The following is a 23,629-nucleotide window of genomic DNA, read 5'->3' as shown; positions in this document are numbered from 1 at the left end:
GAGTATGCAGATATGTAGGCCATGAGCCAGGCTGTTTTATTTTTACATCACGCCACCCCAGACTGAATTTCACACCATGTCAATTGCTACACCACAGATTTAAATGAGTCTGTATGTGAGGCATTTCACTAACAGGTTTATTTAGGAAAAATGTGTCAAATTATATTTCATAAATTTCAAGAGTCAGAAAGTCTACAGTGAACTTTAACACATTTAATTTTATGCTTGATTCATGTCCTTTTTCTGAAGACAGACATCAGTTCAACTTTTCTCTTACAGCTCAAAGTTTCCATAGTTGGAACTTGGTAGACAGTAAAAAAGTTTGTCTTCATCATTATTGTATCGTATCGTATCATATCGAAAGGCCTCTCTCTGCCTTCATTATTTATTCTGGTGTTGAAGACAAACTAAGACATTGACGATATTTTTCCAATAATTAATGAGAAAAAAGACTGATCTTAAACATATCACTGATTCAGGCTAATCAATTTAACAATATCACTCAATGATTTTCTTTTCATAACAAATGGGCTATCTTGAGAAACATTTGATTAGTCATATGTGCCATGTTCTCAATTACATATTTATTGGAATGCCCAGCTTTCCTAGATTTTTTTGAAGTGTATATTTGTATTCTGAGAGCATAGATTCATAGCTACTCCTCTGAGGACAACCTGGCAGCATGGTGACTCTGGGAGCTCAGGTGATTTATTGGGATTTGATTCGAAATTCAGTCACCATGTCTCTACAGCTCTTACACATACAAATACACACACAGAAACACACACACACAGAACCCCCCCCCACACACACACACACACACACACACACACACACACGCACACACGCACACACGCACGCACACACACACACACACACACACACACACACACACACACACACACACACACACACACACACACACACACACACACACACACACACACACACACACACACACACACACACACACAAGTATCAACTCAAGTTATAGTTTGCCACCAACCAGAACGCTGTTCAACAGAGTTAATTGTTTTTATAGATTTGTGCAACTGATGTTTGAGTTAATGACCAGCAGTGAAAACCCTCTTCATCACACCTCAAAATATGTGTACGGGTATGAATATTTATTGTAAATATTCTTAACAAAAAGTTTAAAATAAACTATTGTATTTATAATAGCAACGATAACATGCACATCATTATAGTGGGATTCCTATACTCCCCAGAAAACAAGTACAAATCATTTTAATTCAACTTAATTTTTAAGAATTGCAAAATCATTACCAACAATGCATAGCATACCTCATAGTATGAGACTTGGATGCAGACGTGAAAGGTAATGGAAATGTGAATGTCTTACCTGCATAGTGACTTAAGTGAATCCTGGTCCAGAAACCCATGGTCTTTTTTCACAGAGGAGATGTCTAAAGGAAACTGTCCCGCTGCAGATCAAGAGAGGTGAATATGTTAATAGATGTGTTTAGACTTTTTATTTACGGGAACTTTACTCTCTCGGCACCAAAGACACCAGAATAACAGCATATGGCCACATGAAATGTATGAATGTACGTTTTGCGGGTAGGTTATACTGTTGGGTGATTTGGTCAGGTTCTAGGAAAACATGACCAAGCTCAGTTGGTAGAGCATGGTGCTTGCAATGGCAGGGTCCTGGGTTCGATTTCCATGCGGGACCAGTACGAAAAAAGTATCAAAATGTATGCACTCACGACTGTAAGTCGCTCTGGATAAGAGTGTCTGCTAAATGACTAAAATGTAAATGTCTATGATATAGAATTCATGCCAACCGGGCATGTGCAGACATTTATTTTGAGACATGCTGCCTGCAGTCCTTGCAATTTATACAGTATTATGTATTCGTGATTAAATCAGCAAAATTGTACTGTTTGACAAGCCTTTACATTACTGATCAATGACTGAATGCTATGGACTAATCTCCAAATCTCCTGGATTTATTACAACAGTTTGATTAAAACTGTAAAAAGTGGTTAAAAAGTCTGTGGCTTTACGAGGGGCTATTTTTGTGTGCGTAGGGATATTAGAGAAAGAAAACTGTTCGTCACACAACATTCCAGAGGCTTCTCATTTCCAGCTTTTGTTTCTCTCTACTTCCCTTTTGCAGAGGCTACACTGTTAGGAGAGGGTGCTTTCCTTACATCTGATGAGAACAACCTCCTACATTTAGAACAAAGTTGATAAACAATTAAGATAGTTTATATTAAGGCTGAGAATAAGGAGATTATTTGTTAACATATACAGTACCACCAACCAACTGCAAGCATAAACAAAGTTTAGTCATAATGCTTTCACTCTTGTCTTTCACTACAGCTTATTCTGACTGGCAGTGGTGCATTTCCTTCATGTCTAATTCATGTGAATTATCAGCATTGAACTTTGGGCAATTCAAATTTGTCAGACTTTGATCTATGATTTACCTGTGGAGTTCATTCTCCATAGAATATGCATTGCACAACCAACAACTTGAGAGAATGCGATTCGTTCAATAATAATTGGGTATTGCAATTACAGTGCCTTGCAAAAGTATTCATCCGCCTTGGAGTTTTTCCTATTTTATTGCATTACAACCGGTAATTTAAATAGATTTCTAATTGGATTTCATGTAATGGATATGCACAAAATAGTTCAAATTGGTAAAGTGAAATGAATAAAACAACTTGTTTCAAAGCAATTCTAAAAAAAATAGAAACAGAAAAGTGGTGGGTGCATATGTATTGACCCCTTTACTATGAAGCCCCTAAATAAGGTCTGGTGCAACCAATTACCTTCAGAAGTCATATAATTAGTTAAATAAAGTCCACCTGTGTAAAATCTAAGTGTCACATGATCTGTCAAATGATCTCAGTATATATACACCCGTTCTGAAAGGCCCCAGAGTCTGCAACACCACCAAGCAAGCGGCACCATGAAGACCAAGGAGCTCTCCAAACAGGTCAGGGACAAAGTTGTGGAGAAGTACGGATCAGGGTTGGGTTCTAAAAAAATATCAGAAACTTTGAACATCCCACAGAGCACCATTAAATCCATTATAAAAGAAATCGAAAGATTGTGGCACCACAACAAACCTACCAAGAGAAGGCCGCCCACCAAAACTCACAGACCAGGCAAAGAGACCAACGATAACCCTGAAGGAGCTGCAAAGCTCCACAGCGGAGATTGGAGTATCTGTAGGACCATAGGACCACTTTAAGCCATACACTCCACAGAGCTGGGCTTTACGGAAGAGTGTCCAGAAAAAAAACATTACTTAAAGAAAAAATAAGCAAACATGTTGGTGTTCGCCAAAAGGCATGTAGGAGACTCCCCAAACATATGGAAGAAGGTACTCTGGTCAGATGAGACTATAATTGAGCTTTTTGGCCATCAAGGAAAATGCTATGTCTGGAGCAAACCCAACACCTTTCATCACCCCGAGAGTACCATCCCCACAGTGAAGCATGGCGGTGGCAGCATCATTCTGTGGGGATGTTTTTCATTGGCAGGGACAGGGAAACTGGTCAGAATTGAAGGATGACGCTAAATACAGGGAAATACATGAGGGAAACCTGTTTCAGTCATCCAGAGATTTGAGACTGGGACGGAGGTTCACCTTCCAGCAGGAAAATGACCCTAAGTATACTGCTAAAGCAACACCTTTGAGTGGTTTAAGGGGAAACATTTAAATGTCTTGGAATGGCCTAGTCAAAGCCCAGACCTCAATCCAATTGAGAATCTGTGGTATAACTTAAAGATTACTGTACATCAGCAGAACCCATCCAACTTGAAGGAGCTGGAGCAGTTTTGCCTTGAAGAATGGGCAAAAATCCCAGTGTCTTAATGTGCCAAGCGTATAGAAACATACCCCAAGAGACTTGCAGCTGTAATTGCTGCAAAAGGTGGCTCTATAAGGTATTGACTTTGGGGGGGGGTGAATAGTTATGTAAGCTTAAGTTTTCTTATTTGTTGTTTGTTTCACAAGAAAAAATATTTAGCATCTTCAAAGTGGTAGGCATGTTGTGTAAATCAAATTATACAAATAAAATCCATTTTAATTCCAGGTTGTAATGCAACAAAATAGGAAAAATGCTAAGGGGGGTGAATACTTTTGCAACCCACTGTAAATTAGCTTACAACCTGATGAAAGCAGCATGTTAAATGATCATGTTTGCTAGACATGGGGATAGCTTGATGAGAAGACTGTTGAGTGGAGGCAAATAACACTGCTCATTGACATTTTCTACATCATAAGTGACATGTAGCCTACAATCAAGTATATTTTGGTGCCCAAATTTGGCTCTAACATCCTCTAACACAGTACAGTAATTGGTGATGGGAGATGATTACATTGTGTATATAGCAGCAAATGTGATTTGTTTCATTGTACTATAGGACTGTGCATTCATTGATGAGCTAGAAGTTCATGGATGCAAACCTGTCTGTACTGTAGGAGCTAACCAAACACAACGAGTCTCTCTGGATCATAGTAGTCATATTAACTTGGTTGACCATTATAGAGTCTAGAGTCCATAAACCACAGGGACATCTATTGATTACCTTCGTAGAGCTGGGCATATTGCGGAAATCCAGCAGCCCGCAGCCAATTACAAGCTTCTTTAGCCTCCAGTTCTGAAAAGGAAAAAATAAAATGCATAAAGATACACAGACACATGTATTGTACTACAGTTACAACCTAAGTAATAATAATAATAATAATAATAATATAATAATAATAATAATAATAAATAATAATAATATAATATAATATAATAATAATAATATAATAATAATAATAATAATAATAAGAATAATAATAATAATAATATAATAATAATAATAATAATAATAATAATAAAAATATAAATAATGATATAATAATAATAATAATATAATAATAATAATAATAATATAATATATGCCATTTAGCAGACGCTTTTATCCAAAGCGACTTACAGTCATGTGTGCATACATTATACGTATGGGTGGTCCCGGGGATCGAACCCACTACCCTGGCGTTACAAGCGCCATGCTCTACCAACTGAGCTACACAGGAAAAAGTCTTCTAAATGAAAATGTAGGTGGTTGCTATGATTTAACTTGTTACATAAAGCCACAGGTTCCGCAATAGTTTCACTATACATATTCCTCCAACCAGATTCGGAGAGCCTGATAGAAGGCAATGATAATGGCCAAATGAAAGACCCCAATGCACAGAGGAAAAGCAGAGGCTTATCTATCAAGTTGGTTTATCACTTTATTTGGCTTTACAACTTTCCACACTTTAACAATACTATCACTACTGGTGCATGACATTGGCATGACTGGCAAAAATTCATAGAAACTAAACACGTCTGTAAGACCTCATCTGGGTGGGATATGTGGATGCACTGACATTACTGCCTCCGGTAGATTGTCAATGTGGTCTTTTAGCAATATGGTTGGTTCAGATAACCACACGGCGACATACGAGGTAAATAGAACATATTTATGAGGTCTGAACACAAAATTCTAATATGTGAAGAGCATATCCTCGGAAGGTTACTAATGAAGCCCATCATGAAATTCAACCCATGCTTTGAAAATTCTGAAAATGGTTAAGATCCTGCTTAGTAAATATTTAACTCGTAGCCTACAGCATTGGATTTTTAATGGAGAGACAATTGATAGTTTATCTAAAAGGTAATGAATGGACATACAATAACCAGTCAGCCTTTCACACAAAGACCTCTTGCATCAGTTTACTGTACTATAGACTACTGTATGTTTGACTCATGTCTAAATTGTCCCTCTCTTTTCCTCTCCGGGAGACTCCACCTCCTTATGACATTCCTTAACTCCCATACACCCAGAGCTCCGACTGGATATCATAACTGAGGCCTGTGTTCTCAAGCACTGTGCTATCCACCAGGGAAAGCCTGAAACTCCAGCAGTAAAAGAGAATTTGTGAAATAGGTCTTCGCAACACCAATTTTCAGAAGGTATAAAGCAGTATCTGAACAATTGCCAAATTACCAGTCTACTCAGTTATTCAGAACATCACAATTGATATCAAAGGAACATGAACTAAATCTGTGTGGCCTATATCATCATTGAAATGATGAGTATAATTGTAAGCAACCTCTCGTTAATTCATGAGTTCCAAGCTGAAAGACCTGTAGAGTGAGCTGTGCGGGTCCCCAGGGAAGCCATGCTTCCTTCCCATGCAGATATCTCCTCCCTAACTGCCCTACCCTACAGCAAACTGGCTCCAGGAAAAGGCCAGTTGTAGCCTATATGCAGACTCATTGGGATTACTCATTGAATACATACTGAAACAGTACAAGCCACCCACTGAAACTAAAATAGCTACATGACATACACTTCTACCATTGAGACTTGGTTAGCCTCATGCCTTCTTAGTTCATGGGTTTCTATTACGTATTTAAGCCAAACCAGCAGAATCCTCTCTGCTTTGAGGTCAGTAAGCAACATGATTCATTTCCAACAGGAAAGTCAAAACCTAAGACACCCAAGAAGAAAAACAAAGAAACTACTACAGTGACTGACGTTTAGAGGAATCTCCCATTGGTACTGTATGTCAGAAAGCTCCTTCACTGCAAAAATAGTATAATATTCCATATCCTTCCTCTCATCTCTAAAGATCGACTGTCCCTTCCCTGTAATCAGTCAGAGAAGCAGCTGGAAAGCTGTTGAAACTTCAAACAGATTTGCCTTGAGGAAAGTGCAGCATCCTGACCAGCGCTACCATCTGGTTTTCCTTCTCTACGGTTTTCATTTGAGCCGCCTGCCAATTGGAGTCTAGCCCTTCCCTCATGCTGAGGCTTGAAGCCGCCCACTGAGCATTGACACCATCAGATACCTGAACAGCTGAGACTTGGGGAGAATTAACAAGTCGTCATTCAGAGCTCCTTACAAGGGAACACTGATCATGTTCTCCTCTGACTTCTGCACTTCACTGCCGCCATCAACAAGCTTAATTAAGTATATAATATGGATGCCATACTGAATTTCTACAATTGATGATTTAATTCCTTAAATTCCTAGCAGATGTTTACAAACAAATAAGGGGATTTGCTGCATTCGTGTAAATCATATTACAGACACTTCAACAACAGTCTTTTCATTCATCAGCACTTTGAAAGTTGGCCAGAAGGTAAAGCAAAGCATTTTTATGAGACTTGTTGCTATGCTTGATTAGACTGTGAGTTTTGACCAGTCACGTTCTTTAGATTTGATGACTGTTGTGTCTGAATGTAAATGTGGCTGTCTCTTCAGAGGTTGGGGGTGAACAGAAGGGAGGACTATCATTCTGGGGGTGAGAGGTGAGCAGAAGGGCTGCCTGCCTATCTTTCTCCTGCCTGCCTGTCAAGTTGACTTGAAGGTTAGACGGGAAGACCTGGTTCTCTATGAGGGAGCAGAGTGCTGCCTTTTTATCAAGAGTGAAGTGAAGGTTAACCACAGAGCGAGCTGTTGTTTCCCTGTCTGGGTGTGAGGTGAGCAAAGGGGCAGAACGGTCTGTGCCTATCTCTGGGTTGGGTTGGGGGAGAGAGTATTGATCAGTACAGGTGTCTGCCTCTGGTGGTGGAGGTGTTGCTTCTGTTTAAACCCCTCATCTGAGGAGAAGATGGTTTGACACCACGGAGAAGAGAGAGAGCCATGCGGGGCAGACTGGGGTAGGGTGGATGGGAGGCTAATGGCTGACAGGAAATCCCCAGCACTGGGAGGGAGTGTTGACACAAAGGGAGACGTTTATACCACAGTGTCCTAAGGGGCTCTGCATATTTTATAATATAGTGTGTTCTCTGTGCTGCTGAGGGCATCAATTACTATATAACCAATCGTTTATGTGCTATCTAATGATCATGTTCTTCTCTGACTGCTGTACTTCTCAGGGGAATTTCGGAGGACTATTAAAACCAGAAAATAAATTAGGCAACATTGTGATTGGCCTAGAAAGCCTTGCTGTGGTACGAGGTCCACATTCTTCAATGTATTACCTAAACATCTACAAATAGAAGAATGAAATGTTTGTGCCTTTTTTCATACCATTTATATTTAATACCATTTTATACCTTTAAAAAAATCTCTTTCGATTTCAAACAACTTTTATTATTCACTGAATTAATGCAAATGTTATTGTCAATACCATAAACACAAGAAAAACATAGTGGTGCAAGGATAGAGAGGGGATATTCTCTCAGTGACCACAAATCCCTGAATTTCCATTTCTCTTTCAAAACTGAATAATTGGTATTGTTCGCAGGAGATGTAAGGCTGCCATTGTTTCATACCCAACTTTTCAATGGACGGCTAAGCTACCACAATGCAAGCCATTGATCACCAAGGGTCCAAAGCCCACACGATCAACAAGTCTTACTGTACATTTCCATTTGATTAAAATTCCAGCAGGATTGAGCATGTGTGGTGACATCAGGAGTTCAAAGGTCTCATTCTCTCGACGCAGTAGATGGCTTTAACATTATGGTTAGGCATATAACATTATAATATGTAATTAGCATAATGTTCAAATCTGCTTAATTGTTCACTACAATGGGCTTTAAAAATGAATCAGAATGTATTTAGAAGTAGATACAGCTGTATAAAGACCCTAAAAAGACCATTTCTTTAGAAGACAGAACGTGATGTTTTTCAAAGCACATCATAATGCTTTCTAAATCATACCTTTCATTCTGTTTTTAATTCTTAAATCAGTCAACTCTTAATAGATCTTTCTGAACTTTTTTTAATAAGAAGAAATCAATAATATGCCCTAAATTGTCCCTCTCTTTTTCTCTCCATGGTTCTCCATAATATACTGACATGTAAATAAACTAACTAAAAATAAGATCATATTTTCAGAAAGGATAAGTCTCATACTCACCATTTTTTCCGAGCAGTTGCTGAAACTTAGTCCGACCACTCATTAACAAATAAAAAAGGGCATTGAAGCCCAAAACACTCAACAGTAGCCTGGTGGTGGAGGTCAAAACTTTACAGATTCCATAAATGATTGAGAGTTAGTTACACAAATCCAAGAAGAACAGTTTCAAGCAGGCAAAAGAAACCAAGCAAGGGAACTGAAGCCAGGGATTCCAGTTATCACTACTTTTCTATTTGCGAACAACTGTACCAGCCTAACAGAACCTGCCCTTCATGACCCCATTCATGCTGAAAACCATCTGGTTCCTCTTGAACAACTGTCCCACCTCAGACACCCCACCCCCCTCCAGGAAGGCCATACCATTTGAGCTAGTGAGGGGGTGAATTACAGGCTTTCGCAAACTCTAACACAGCCTTAAAAACCACAACTTTAATACAGAAAGATGATTACATTTCTTCCTTTCAAACTATAACTGATTGCACAATTATAATATGTTTTATTACTTTTACTTAACTACCCTTTTACTTAACTACCCTTAACTAATTTAGGCCTACAGCTGTTTCCCTGTCTGTCCTTTCAGAGCTTCAGTAAATAACTTTCTTGTTTAACTTCTAAAATCTATGACACCTCTGAAATAGTTATTTATTTCAACTATTTAAACATATCTCTGAAGCTGTCACAAATGTTATCAAACCAAGGGGTAGAACGGTCGGTGCCTATCTCTGTTCACACAGCAGACTTGTTGAAACAAGCCAACAAGCCAGATCTGAGGAGAGGAAACAATATACAGTGCCTTCAGAAAACATTCCTACCCCTTGACTTATTCTACATTTTGTTGTGTTACAGCTTGAATTCAAAATGGATTAAATATTATTTTCTCACCAATCTACACAGAATACCCCATAATGACGAAGTGAAAACAAGTTTAGACATTTTTGCTCATTTATTGAAAATGAAACACAGAAATATCTCATTTACATAACTATTCACACCCCTGAGTCAATACTTTGTAGAAGCATCTTTGGCAGTGATTACAGCTGTAAGTCTCTAAGAACTTTCTACACCTGGATTGTGCAACATTTGCCCATTATTTTATTTTTTTAATTTCAAAATTCTTGAAGCTCTATCAAATTGGTTGTTGAAAATTGGTTGTTGCTAGACAACCATTTTTAGGGCGTTCCATAGTATATTTAAGTCAAACCTGTAACTCGGCCACTGAGGAACATTCACTGTATTCTTGGTAAGCAACTCCAGTGTAGATTTGGCCTTGTGATTTAGGTTATTGTCTTGCTGAAAGGTGAATTTATCTCCCAGTGTCTGGTGGAAAGCATGTGCTTAGATCCACTCTGTATTTTTTCCCCCTCAAATACTCCCCAGTCCTCAATGATTATAAGCATACCCATAACATGATGCAGCCACACCTATGCTTGAAAATATGGAGTGTGGTACTCAGTAATGTGTTGTATTGTATTTGCCCCACATTCTTTTGCAGTATTTTAAAAAAAGTCACCTTTCTTTAACTAGGCAATTCAGTTTAAGAACAAATTCTTATTTACAATGACGGCCTACACCGGCCAAACTCAGACGATGCTGGGCCAATTGTGCGCCACCCTATGAAACTCCCAATCACGGCCGGTTGTGATACAGCCTGAATTCAAACCAGGGTGTCTGTAGTGACGCCTCAAGCACTGAGATGCAGTGCCTTAGACTGCTGCGCCACTCGGGAGCCACTCAGGAGTATTACTTTAGTGCCCTGTGGCAAACAGGATGTAAGTTTTGGAATATTTGTATTCTGTACAGGCTTCGTTCTTTTCACTCTGTCAATTAGGTTATTATTGTGGAGTAACTTCAATGTTGTTCATCCATCCTCAGTTTTCTCCCATCACAGACATTAGTATGTGTGGTGTACAGAGATTAAGTAGTCATTCAAAAATCATGTTAAACACTATTATTGCACACAGAGTCCATGCAACTTACTATGTGATCTGTTAAGTACATTTTTACTGCTGAACATATTTAGGCTTGCCATAACAATGGTGTTGAATACTTGTTGACTCAAGACATTTCAGTTTTTCATTTCTTATTCATTTGTAAAATGTCCAAAAACACAATTCCACTTTGACATTATGGGGTATTGTGTGTAGGCCAATACCCTATCAATTTTAAATTCAAGCTATAACACAACAAAATGTGGAAAAATTCAAGAGGTGTGGATACTTTCTGAAGGCACTGTACATCCCTGTCATGTACGACTGGGAAAACATCTGGAAATCACAAAAACCAAGACCAAGACCAAATACACATACTATTGTTCAAGACAAAATTGTGCTTTCAGCACTTGTATCATCACGTTACTGGCTCAAATAGCCGACCAATCAGCCTGTTACCAACCCTTAGTAAACTTCTGGAAAAATGTGTGTTTGACCAGATACAGTGCTATTTCACAGTAAACAAACTGACAACAGAATGTTGGCGTGCTTATAGGGAAGGACACTCAACAAGCATAGCACTTACACAAATGACTGATGATTGGCTGAGAGAAAGGATGATGATACAATTATTGTGGGGGCTGTCTTGTTGGACTTCAGTGCAGCTTTTGACATTATCGATCATAGTCTGCTGCTGGAAAAATGTATGTGTTATGGCTGTACAACCATTGCTATAATGTGGATAAAGACTTACAGGGTGTGTTCTTTAATGGAAGCCTCTCAAATACAATCCAGTTAGAGTCAGGAATTCCCCAGGGTAGCTGTTTGGGCCCCTTGCTTTTTAAAATTTTTACTAACGACATGACACTGACTTTGAGTAAAGCCAGAGTGTCTATGTATGCGGATGACTCAACACCATACAAGTCAGCTACTACAGCGACTAAAATGACTGCAACACTCAACAAAGAGCTGCAATTAGTTTCAGAGTGGGTGACAAGGAATGTTAGCCCTAAATGTTTCTAATATTTAAATCATTGTCACTAAACCCTGAACCTCAATTAAATATTGTAATAAATCCAAGTTTATAATTTTAAAAGGCTAATTGATCATTAGGAAACCCTTTTACAAGAGTTCCAAAAAAAAAGTCATATCTTAGACTGGAACAATAAAAATAAAAGATTAAGATGGTCAACTCCCGGAGTTGCCTCTTCGCTGTTGATGTTGAGACTGGTGTTTTGTAGGTACTATTTAATGAAGCTGCCAGTTGAGGACTTGTGAAGCATTTGTTTCTTAAACTAAACACTCTAATGTACTTGTCCTCTTGCTCAGTTGTGCACCGGGGCCTCCCACTACCAGGGCCTCCCACTGTTCTGGTTAGAGCCACTTTGCGCTGTTCTATGAAGGGAGTAGTACACACCATTGTATGAGATATTTAGATTCTTGGCAATTTCTCGCATGGAATAACCTTAATTTCTAAAAACAAGAATAGACTGACGAGTTTCAGAAGAAAGTGCTTTGTTTCTGGTCATTTTGAGCATGTAATCGAACCCACAAATGCTGATGCTCCAGATACTCAACAAGTCTAAAGAAGTCGAGTTGTATTGCTTCTTTAATTAGAACAACAGTTGTCAGCTGTGTTAACATAATTGCAAAAGGGTTTTCTATTGATCAATTAGCCTTTGGAACACAGGAGTGATGGTTGCTGATAATGGGCCTCTGTACGTGTAACAGTATAATTTTAAACCGTCCCCTCGCCCATACCCGGGCGCGAACCAGGGACCTTCTGCACACAACGACAACAGTCACCCTCGAAGCATCGTTACCATCGCTCCACAAGATCCGCGGCCCTTACAGAGCAAGGGGAAACACTACTTCAAGGTCTCAGAGCAAGTGACGTAACCGATTGAAACGCTATTTAGCGCACACCGCTAACTAAGCTAGCCGTTTCACATCCGTTACACTCACCCCCCTTTTGACCTTCCTCCTTTTTCCGCAGCAACCAGTAATCCAGGTCAACAGCATCAATGCAACAGTATACTTTTAAACCGTCCCCTCACCCATACCCGGGCGCGAACCAGGGACCTTCTGCGCACAATGACAACAGTCACCCTCGAAGCATCGTTACCCATCGCTCCACAAGAGCCGCGGTCCTTGCAGAGCAAGGGGAAACACTACTTCAAGGTCTCAGAGCAAGTGACGTAACCGATTGAAACGCTATTTAGCGCACACCGCTAACTAAGCTAGCCGTTTCACATCCGTTACATACGCCTATATAGATATTCCATAAAAAATCTGCCGTTTCCAGCTACAATAGTCATTTACAACATTAACATTGTCTGCACTGTATTTCTGATCAATTTGATGTTATTTGAATGGACATTTCTAAGTGACCGCAAACTTTTGAACGGTAGTGTACAGCGAGAGCTAATATTAATATGTCAATCACTCCTGGCTGAAAGTGGAGGAGAGATTGACTTCATCACTACTTTTATTTATGAGAGGTATTGACATGTTGAATGCACCAAGCTGTCTGTCGAAACTACTGGTACACAACTCGGACACCCATGCATACCCCACAAGACATGCCACAAGAGGTCTCTTCACAGTCCAGAGTCCAGAACAGACTATGGGAGACACACAGTACTACACAGAGCCATGACTACAGGGAACTCAATTACACATCAAGCAACTGACCTAAGCAGGAAAATTTGCAGTAAAATTTGATTGAAAAAAAACAGAATAAAAAACTGTAAAGCAACACAAACATCAACACAGGCACAGGCACAGGCACACACACACACACACACACACACACACACACACACACACACACACACACACACACACACACACACACACACACACACACACACACACACACACACACACACACACACACACACACACACACACACACACACACACACACACACACACACACACACACACACACACACACACAAACACAAGCACTATACATACACATGGATTTAGTACTGTAGATATGTGGTAGTGGTGGAGTCTGGGCCTGAGGGCACATAGTGTGTTGTGAGTGTATTGTAATGTTTTACAATTGTATAAACTGCCTTAATTTTGCTGGACCCCAGAAAGAGTATCTGCTGCTTTGGCAGCAGCTAATGGGGTTCCATAATAAATACAAATACAAATACTTGACATCACTCTTGGGGGTGTTTGTGTGGTGTTTGTGTGGTTAAATGACATACTGAAATACTGTCTGTGGTCTTCTTCACATCTATTTCCTTCTACTTGATTTGTCCCTGTCTGTACAGTATCTTTGCCATTTGAGAGGTCAAGCTCAAGGCCAGCGGACCTAGCTGTTATCGTATTGTAGAGCAACACAAGTTTAACCTTCAACCTTCCACATAAAGCTTTGCAATAGCACACTATATGATGGCATACTCTTCATAACAATTTCCAGATAAGCTAAATCTACCCGAGGAAAGGCCATTAGGGCCTGATATTCATGATCAGATCAAAGTTCAGAAGCAGTTTGGAACTTTCTCTCTTTTCATTTTCCATTTCTATGACTAATCCATGACAGACATTTCCTTGCATACCGACAGATGGGTTCAGAGGGAGATATGGCCTTCTGGGAAACTACAGTGAATATGTAACACAGACAGCAAAAGGAAAAGGTGTGGTACAGAAGAGCTGACCTCTCAGGAAATGAGTTGTTAGAGGAGGCTGGTAGACTAGAACATGTCATAATGCCACAATCTTCCTAAACACCAGTCTGCTTCTCTGATCTTTTTCTTTGTGTAATTAAACCTTACTTTCGAAAATTGTTCTAAAAACATGGTATATACCCCACTGTAATATTCCAGCACACAAACATTCAATATGGACAAACACTCACATTTCTCACATGGGTCATGAACCTGCACATGCTCCTCAAATGTATATTTTGGAATAGAATGAGTAACTACAAATCAATCATAAATCAATCAAAAATAACAGACCATACACTGTTTATATCTCTTCCTCTACCAGGATGACATGTGCCCAATACCTCACACCATTGTCATTCCTCAGAGTGGGTAGTCCACGTGATGCTGTGTGCCCACCTAGTGCTTAACTTGCGTAAGAGCTCACCGGAGCTGAGTACCAGCACGTCAAATCTTCTACTGCTTGAGTTCCTGCACTTCTTATAGAATATCCGCTCAAAAGTATTGTGGAACTCCTGCACCTAAATAATAAACAGTACCGGCATCCAAAATAAGTACCTTCTCCTATTTCTGTCAAAGTCAAGCACTGGTGCCCAACACATGGCTGGCCTCAATGCCACACAACTTTTCATCACCTGAAGAAATTATATATAATATAATAATAATAATAATAATATATGCCATTTAGCAGACGCTTTTATCCAAAGCGACTTACAGTCATGTGTGCATATGTCAGATATACCCTTTCATTCTTGTTTCATCTCAACTGGATTTTTCCTTTTTACTGAGTGTATCACCTGCCCTAACTCCTGAATCATGCCACCTCTTACTATAGTATAGGACAATTTGTGCAATGCCTGGTAGGGTGGAACATGCTTTGTCTGTGATATTATAGAGGAGAAACACTTTCACAAGAGGGATATAGAATAGAGACAATGATCAACAACATTTCCACATGATTGCAATCACCTGTGCAACTTTCAGAGAAAGAGCATTACCATAAATAAGAGGTTTAAATTATAATGTTCACTGAACAGAGCCCTTGCAATTACAGCTAGGTAGGCCTGCTTTGCAGTACATTTACATTCTGACATCAAGTCCTATGCATGAGACTAGGACATAATCCACCCATATAGCTTTTTCCCTAAAGTAGTATTGCTATTTTATGGTCATTGAAGTATTATTTAAAGGAGACAATTCTAATCTCATCTAGATCTATGCTTTTTTTAAATCTCTAGAATCTTTTATAGTAGAAAAAGCACCACCCTCAGACCTTCACCATGTTATTAATGGCACTGGGCTGTCTCTAGGGAAACCATGGCCTTTAAACCTGAGCCTGTGATTGGAGAGCAGCTGTTGCTTTATTAAGCCTATCGTATCTCTTCTATGGAACTGATTTCAAATGGGCTCAAAGGAAAAAGATGAGAGGAAATTACAAATATAATGAAAAAATGTGAAACAAAAGGGACTGCTCATCTTGTTGCATTTCACAGTATGAGAAGCATGTCTTTCTGTTTATTAGCAAATACATACATGACAACACAGCAAGCTCATGAGAGACAGTTGTGTTGTGAATGCTGCATTATGACTGGGTGCCCTGGGTAGCTTCCTATTTGGAGGCTGTCGATCAAAGGTGAGCCTTCTTTAGACAGAGCTAAAGCTATTACATGATAATCTGGATGCATCCATAGCCTACCTAAACTTATTTTAATATAGCCTTTAGCTCTGTCTTCAACAGCACTCTGTTGTAGGCGACAATATCATAGCTTAAATTGATGTGCAATCCTTTCCCAGTAACTAAACTAAAATGAATAGGTTGATCAGGATTTGCAGCCATTAATTGAGTGGAAAGTGTAGCTGTGAATACAGCCTGGCAGTAAAAAATCTCATAATTGATGTTTTGCGGTGGTTGCCTATTTAATAGATTAAGCAATTACAGACTTAGGCATAGCCTACTTTTACAATTTACCTGCAACATGTTGGTGGTCTAAATTCCTTTGCAATAAAGCCCTCGTTTTATGCGTGCAATCTTGAGTTTGAAAAGTTGGAGACTTTGATTTAAAACCATTACAAGTTTCACTATCCATTCTCAGTAGCAACCCTTGTCCGTTGTAACATTCTTTTGACTTTTGAAACACAATGCATAGACTACTACAGAACTCTCTGGTGTGGTGTGGGATATTAAGTTCATGGCTATAATTGTCCTTCAAATCCTGATGCATAGCGGATTTAAAATAGCAGTGTAGACTTCTACTTTGAAGACGAACAACAAGTGATGTTCAGTCAGAAGCTAATATAACCAATGTCTGGAATTCAATAAATTGTCCAGTGCATTTGGGAAGTATTCAGACCCCTTCCCTTTTTCCAAACTTTCTTATGTTACAGTCTTATTCTAAAATCGGTTAAAGAAAAAAATGTCCTCATCAATCTACACACAATACCCCATAATGACAAAGCAAAAACAGGGTTTTAGACATTTTTGCAGATTAAAAATGAATTTTCATTAAAAATGAAAAACAGAAATACCTTGTTTACATAAGTACTCAGACCCTTTGTTATGAGACTCGAAATTTAACTCCGGTGCGTGCTGTTTCCATTAATCATCCTTGAGATGTTTCTACAACTTGATTGGAGTCCACCTGTGGTAAATTCAATTGATTGGACATGATTTGGAAAAGCACACACCTGTCTATATAAGGTCCCACAGTTGACAGTGCATGTCAGAGTGAAAACCAAGCCATGAGATCGAAGGAATTGTCCATAGAGCTCCGAGACATGATTGTGTTGAGGCACAGATCTGGGGTAGGGTACTAAAAAATATGTGCAGCATTGAAGGTCCCCAACAACATAGTGGGCTCCATGATTCTTACATGGAAGAAGTTTGGAACCACCTAAATCATACACACTCAAAATGAGCAATCGGGGGAGAAAGGCCTTGGTCAGGGAGGTAAACAAGAACACAATGGTCACTCTGACAGAGCACCAGAGTTCATCTGAGGAGATGGGAGAACATTCCAGAAGGACAACCATCTCTGCAGCACTACATCAATCAAGCCTTTATGGTAGAGTGGCCAGACGGAAGCCACTCCTCAGTAAAAGGCACATGACAGGCCGCTTGGAGTTTGCCAAAAGGCACCTAAAGGACTCTCAAACCATGAGAAACAAGATTCCTAGTCTGATGAAACCAAGATTGAACTCTTTGGCCTGAATACTAACTGTCACGTCTGGTGGAAACCTGGCACCATTCTTACGGTGGAGGCAGCATCAGGCTGTGGGGATGATTTTCAGCGGCAGGGATGGGGAGACTAGTCAGGATGGAAGCAAAGATGAATGGAGCAAAGAACAGAGAGGTAATTGATGAAAACCTGCTCCAGAGCACTCAGGACCTCAGACTGGGGTGATGGTTCACATTCCAACAGGACTACGACCCTATGCACACAGCCAAGGCAACGCATGAGTGGCTTCGGGACAAGTCTCTGAATGGACTTGAGTGGCCGAGCCAGAGCCCGGACTTGAACCTAATCGGACATCTCTGGAGAGACCTGAAAATAGCTGTGAATTGATGCTCCCCATCCAAACTGACATAGCTTGAGAGGCTCTACAGAGAGGACTGGGAGAAACTCCGCAAATACAGGTGTGCCAAGCTTGTAGCATCATACCCAACAAGACTCAAGTCTGAATACCTATGTAAATGTGATATTTCAGTTTTATATTTGTTATACATTTCCAAATATTTCTAAAAACCCGTTTTTGCTTTGTCATTATATGGTATTGTGTGTGGATTGATGAGGGGAAAAAAGCTATTTAATCAATTTTAGAATACGAGGAATTTACCACAGGTGGACTCCAATCAAGTTGTAGAAACATCTCAAGGATGATTAATGGAAACAGGATGCACCTGAGATCAATTTCGAATCTCATAGCAAAGGGTCTGAAAACGTATGTAAATAAGGTATTTCTGTTTTTATTTTTAAAACATTTGCAAACATTTCTAAAAACCTGTTTTCACTTTGTCCTTTTTATTTATTTAATCCGTTTTGGAATAAAGCTGTAATGTAACAAAATGAGGAAAAAGTCAAGGGGTCTGAATACTTTCCGGCCAAATGTACTGCAGCGCCAGCTGCACCACCAGAGACTCTGGGTTCGCGCCCAGGCTCTGTCGTAACCGGCCGTGACCGGGAGATCCGTGGGGCGACCCACAATTGGCCTAGCGTCGTCCGGGTTAGGCAGGGTTTGGCCGGTAGGGAAATCCTTGTCTCATTCGCGCACCAGCGACTCCTGTGGCGGGCCAGTAAGTGCGCACTAACCAAGGTGCGGCTTGGTTGGGTTGTGTATCGGAGGACGCATGACTTTCAACCTTCGTCTCTCCCGAGCCCGTATGGGAGTTGTAAGTCGCTCTGGATAAGAGCGTCTGCTAAATGACTTAAATGTAAATGTAAATGTTGTAGCGAGGAGACAAGATAGTAGCCACTATCTTGTGGTGGGTGGACAAATATGTAATATTTTAGATGCTTCAAAGTCGCGACCCTTTTCCTTGATGACAGCTTTGCACACTCTTGGCATTCTATCAACCAGCTTCATGAGGTAGTCACCTGGAATGCATTTCAATTAACAGGTGTGCCTTGTTAAAAGTTAAATTGTGGAATTTCTTTCCTTCTTAATGAGTTTGAGCCAACCAGTTGTGTTGTGACAAGGTAGGGGGTATACACAATATTTGGTTAAAGATCAAATCCATATTGTAGCAAGAACAGCTCAAATACGCAAAGATAAATGACAGTCCATCATTACTTTAAGACATGAAATTTCAAGAACTTGAACGTTTTTTATGTGCATCGCAAAAACCATTAACTATGATGAAACTGGCTCTCATGAGGACCACCTGTCACGCCCTGGTCTTAGTATTCTGTCTTTTCTTTATTATGTTGGTTAGGCCAGGGTGTGACATGGGTGATTTATGTGTCTCGTCTTGTCTAGGGGTTTATTAGATTTATGGGGTTGTGTTCAGTGTAGTGGTCTAGGTAAGTCTATGGTTGCCTAAAGTGGTTCTCAATCAGAGGCAGGTGTTTATCATTGTCTCTGATTGGGAACCATATTTAGACAGCCATATTCTTTGGGTATTTTGTCCACCCACCACAACAGGACCAAGCAGCGTGGTAACGGGCAGCAGCAACAGCGGCCAAAGACACAGGACTTTTGGACATGGGAGGAAATCCTCGACGGGAGAGGACCCTGGGCACAGCCAGGAGAATATCGCCGCCCCAAAGAAGAGCTGGAGGCAGTGAAGGTGGAGAGGTGTTGGTATGAGGAGGCAGCACGGCGGCGTGGATGGAAGCCCGAGAGTCAGCCCCAAAAATGTATTGGGGGGTGGCACACAGGGAGTATGGCGAAGCCAGGTAGGAGATCTGTGCCAACTTCCTGTGTTTACCGGAGGGCGAGAGAGACCGGGCAGGCACCGTGTTATGTTGTGGAGCGCACGGTGTCCCCAGTGCGGGTGCATAGCCCGGTGCGTTACATACCAGCTCCTCGTATCGGCTGGGCTAGAGAGGGCATCGAGCCAAGTGCCATGAAGCCGGCTCTACGCATCTGGTCTCCAGTGCGTCTCCTTGGGCCGGCGTACATGGCACCAGCCTTGCGCATGGTGTCCCCAGTTCGCCTGCACAGCCCAGTGCGGGCTATTCCACCTTGCCGCACTGGCAGGGTGACTGAGAGCATTCAACCAGGTAAGGTTGGGCAGGCTCGGTGCTCAAGAGCTCCAGAGCACCTGCACGGTCCGGTCTATCCAGTACCACCTCCATGTATCAGCCCTCCGGTGTCAGCTCCCTGCACTCGCCCGGAGGTGCGTGTCCTCGGCCCAGTACCACCAGTGCCAGCACCACGCACCAGGCCTACAGTGCGCCTCGCCTGTCCGGCGCTGCCTGAGCTGCCCGTCTGCCTAGCGCCACCTGAGCTGCCTGTCTGTCCAGAGGTGCTAGAGTCTCCCGTCTGTCCAGAGCTGCTAGAGTCTCCCGTCTGTCCAGAGCTGCTAGAGTCTCCCGTCTGTCATGAGCCGCCAGAGTCCCCCGTCTGTCATGAGCCGCCAGAGTCTCCCGTCTGTCATGAGCCGCCGGAGTCTCGCGTCTGTCATGAGCCGCCGGAGTCTCCCGTCTGTCAGCCAGGATCTGCCAAAGCCCCCAGTCAGCCAGGATCCACCAAAGCCGCCAGTCTACCAGGATCCACCAAAGCCGCCAGTCTGCCAGGATCTGCCAGATCCGTCAGTCTGCCAGGATCCACCATTCAGCCAGGATACGCCAGAGCCGCCATTCAGCCAGGATCCCACAGAGCCGCCATTCAGCCAGGATCTACCAGAGCCGTCAACCTGCCTGAGCTATCTTTTAGTCTTGGGCTACCTCTCAGTCCTGAGCTACCTCTCAGTCTTCAGCTACCCCTCAGTCTTGAGCTACCCCTCAGTCCCGAGCTGTCCCTCAGTCCCGAGCTGTCCCTCAGTCCGGAGCTGCCCCTCAGTCCAGTGGGGCCCTTTGTTAAGGTTACTAGGCCAAGGGCGGCGGCGAGGGTCGCCACTCAAGGGATGCTAAGTAAGCGGACTAAGACTGTGTTGGAGTGGGGTCCACGTCCCGCGCCAGAGCCTATGGGTTTAGGTGTGAGGCCGGGAGTCCGCACCTTTGGGGGGGGTTGCAGCCCAAATAAATGCTTCACAAGTAACAGACACATCTCAACATCAACTGTTCAGAGAAGACTGCGTGAATCAGGTCTTCATGGTCGAATTGCTGTGAAGAAACTACTACTAAAGGACACCAATAATAAGAAGAGACATTAGACCGGGTTGAAATCTGTCCTTTGGTCTGATGAGTCCAAACTTGAGATTTTGGGTTCCAACTACCCTGTCTTTGTGAGATGCAGAGTAGGTGAACGGATGATCTACGCCATCCCATCTAGTTTGCGCTTAGTGGGACTATCATTTGTTCTTAAACTGGACAATAACTCAACACACCTCCAGGCTGTGTAAGGACTATTTAACCAAGAAGGAGTGCTGCCTCAAATGACCTGGCCTCCACAATCACCCAACCTCAACCCAATTGAGATGGTTTGGGATGAGTTGGACTGCAGAGTGAAGGAAAAGCAGCCAACAAGTGCTCAGCATATGTGGAAACTTATAAAAGCATTCCAGGTGAAGCTGGTTGAGAGAATGCCAAGAGTTAGCAAAGCTGTCATCAAGGCAAACGGTGGCTACTTTGAAGAATCTCAAATATATAATATTTGTTTTGATAGTTTTGATGTCTTCACTATTATTCTACAGTGTTTAAAATAGTATAAATAAAGAAAAACCCTTGAATGAGTAGGTGTGTCCAAACTTTTGACTAGTACTGTACATAATATTTTTGTTTTTTTGTTTAGCTTACAAATATAATTTGAATGTATGCATTAAGCTGTCTGTAATATAATACTTATGGCAAAAACAAATGTAGACAATTGTAAATGCATTTCAATAGCATCCAAACTATTTTTTACAATAGTGGGAGGAGTGCCAAGATGGAGGTGCGGTGACTTGAAAACAGCGTTCTCTGTCAGTCAAGTAGTCATTGGCTGCTACTTGCAATTTACTTAATACCAGGCTATGTTTTTCTTTGAGAAGACCAGCTGATGGTTATACACTTCTAGATAGAGTAGACAATTTGATTAACCAACAATAACAAAAGAGATGCACATATTTTGCTCTCAACGCTTTGCTCTTAAATCAATTTTCTCTGAATGATAGTCAGTCTCTTATCCTTACCTGCTCTCTTGTAGCCCCATGATGAGGACATCACCTGAAAGAAGGAAAGTAGAGCATGTCATGTCCATACATGGAATGTTTTGCAGCATCAAGTGCACTAACACTTTATTTATTTTCTAACATATGATATGTATTTGAAATGTGTTGTCAATACATTGTTAGAAAACATTATTTAAGTTACAACTTTGTTATATATGAGTCATAGGCACAACATTCTTGAAGTAAAATTAGATAAATTAAGTAAGACTTGAGAAATGTAGTAGACTGTGACATTTATTCAACAAAGAATCAACTATTCTGTGTAGTTCCAGCCGTATATTATGATCTTACATTTTCAATGATGTCAGAACTTTCTAAAAGGAGCACTATTGGCTCCAAGTGGACGCTTGAGAAAGGCTACATTTGAATCCCGTTGCTGCGGTAACTCTGGGATAACACCTCCTTGAGAGCATGCTCACTGAAAACAAGCCAGCCTTCACTCCATTCCTACACCCACTCCCAACTGCCTGGAATGTCCGTTACTTTGGGAGTCACATGCTGAACAGACCACTACTATGAAACTGTAGCAAGTTATGAGAACTCTCCTATTTTAACGTTTCTTTCCGAACAATAGTATATAACTACAACTATATACATATGTAGTTTATTAAAAAAATAAGTGAGGTGTTTCTTATTACAAGGAGTTAGAATGACTTCTTAAAAAGCAGAGGAACCCATTAAATACAAAATATATAGTATTAATATGTGTCATTTAACAGACGCTTTTATCCAAAGGAACTTACAGGCTTGCGGGCATGAATTTTTACGTATGGATGGTCCTAGGAATTGAACCCACAATCTTGGCGTTGCAAGCTACCAACTGAGCCATACATGACCAAAACACAGTTGGAGTATGATAAACACTTAAATCTACATTTAAAAAAGGATTATCTTTATCACATGCATTCTTATCTTTACCGGTACACATTTCAAACAATATACCAAAATATTTAAAAGTTTTTAAAAGTTTGTTTACATTAAAAAATTTGTTCTTACTTTTGCTCTTCCAAACAATGAGTACAAACAGCTGAAAAAGGCCATGTTCAGGTGTCCTATGAAAGGTCCCAGGTCCTGTATCCGAGGTCACAGGGCGGCCAAAGGTGCTGGGTCCTGCATGGCTGTTCAGTATCCACCACAGCCCAGCGCTGTAGTTGGAGCTGGAGCTGGGAGGCAGGATGTTGAGAAGCAGGCTGAGGGAAGTGGGCAGGGCTTGGGACAGTAAATCACAGCAGTAGCACAAGCCTGATCCAAAGGATGCTTTATGCATACCAATGGCTGAAGCACTGGACTATGGAACTGGAAAAAAAAA

General features: G+C 41.1%; 1 protein-coding gene across 1 annotated transcript in view; it reads right to left on the bottom strand.

Moving 5' to 3' along the window:
- stard8 (StAR-related lipid transfer (START) domain containing 8) overlaps nt 1-23,629 on the bottom strand; it is a 40,399-nt gene extending 16,770 nt beyond the window's left edge. Inside the window, exons 1-4 of the mRNA XM_046305676.1 lie at nt 23,317-23,629; nt 22,282-22,315; nt 4,573-4,644; nt 1,364-1,445 (exon numbers count right to left, since the gene is read on the bottom strand). Of these exons, the coding sequence (XP_046161632.1) occupies nt 1,364-1,445; nt 4,573-4,644; nt 22,282-22,315; nt 23,317-23,361 (233 nt within the window). The 5' untranslated portion in view covers nt 23,362-23,629. The remainder of the gene's footprint in view (nt 1-1,363; nt 1,446-4,572; nt 4,645-22,281; nt 22,316-23,316) is intronic.

Source organism: Oncorhynchus gorbuscha, linkage group LG16 (genome assembly GCF_021184085.1).
Source record: "Oncorhynchus gorbuscha isolate QuinsamMale2020 ecotype Even-year linkage group LG16, OgorEven_v1.0, whole genome shotgun sequence".
Lineage (NCBI taxonomy): Eukaryota > Metazoa > Chordata > Actinopteri > Salmoniformes > Salmonidae > Oncorhynchus > Oncorhynchus gorbuscha.
Note: the sequence above shows the minus strand (reverse complement) of the source record. Positions and strands in the feature narration are given on the sequence as shown.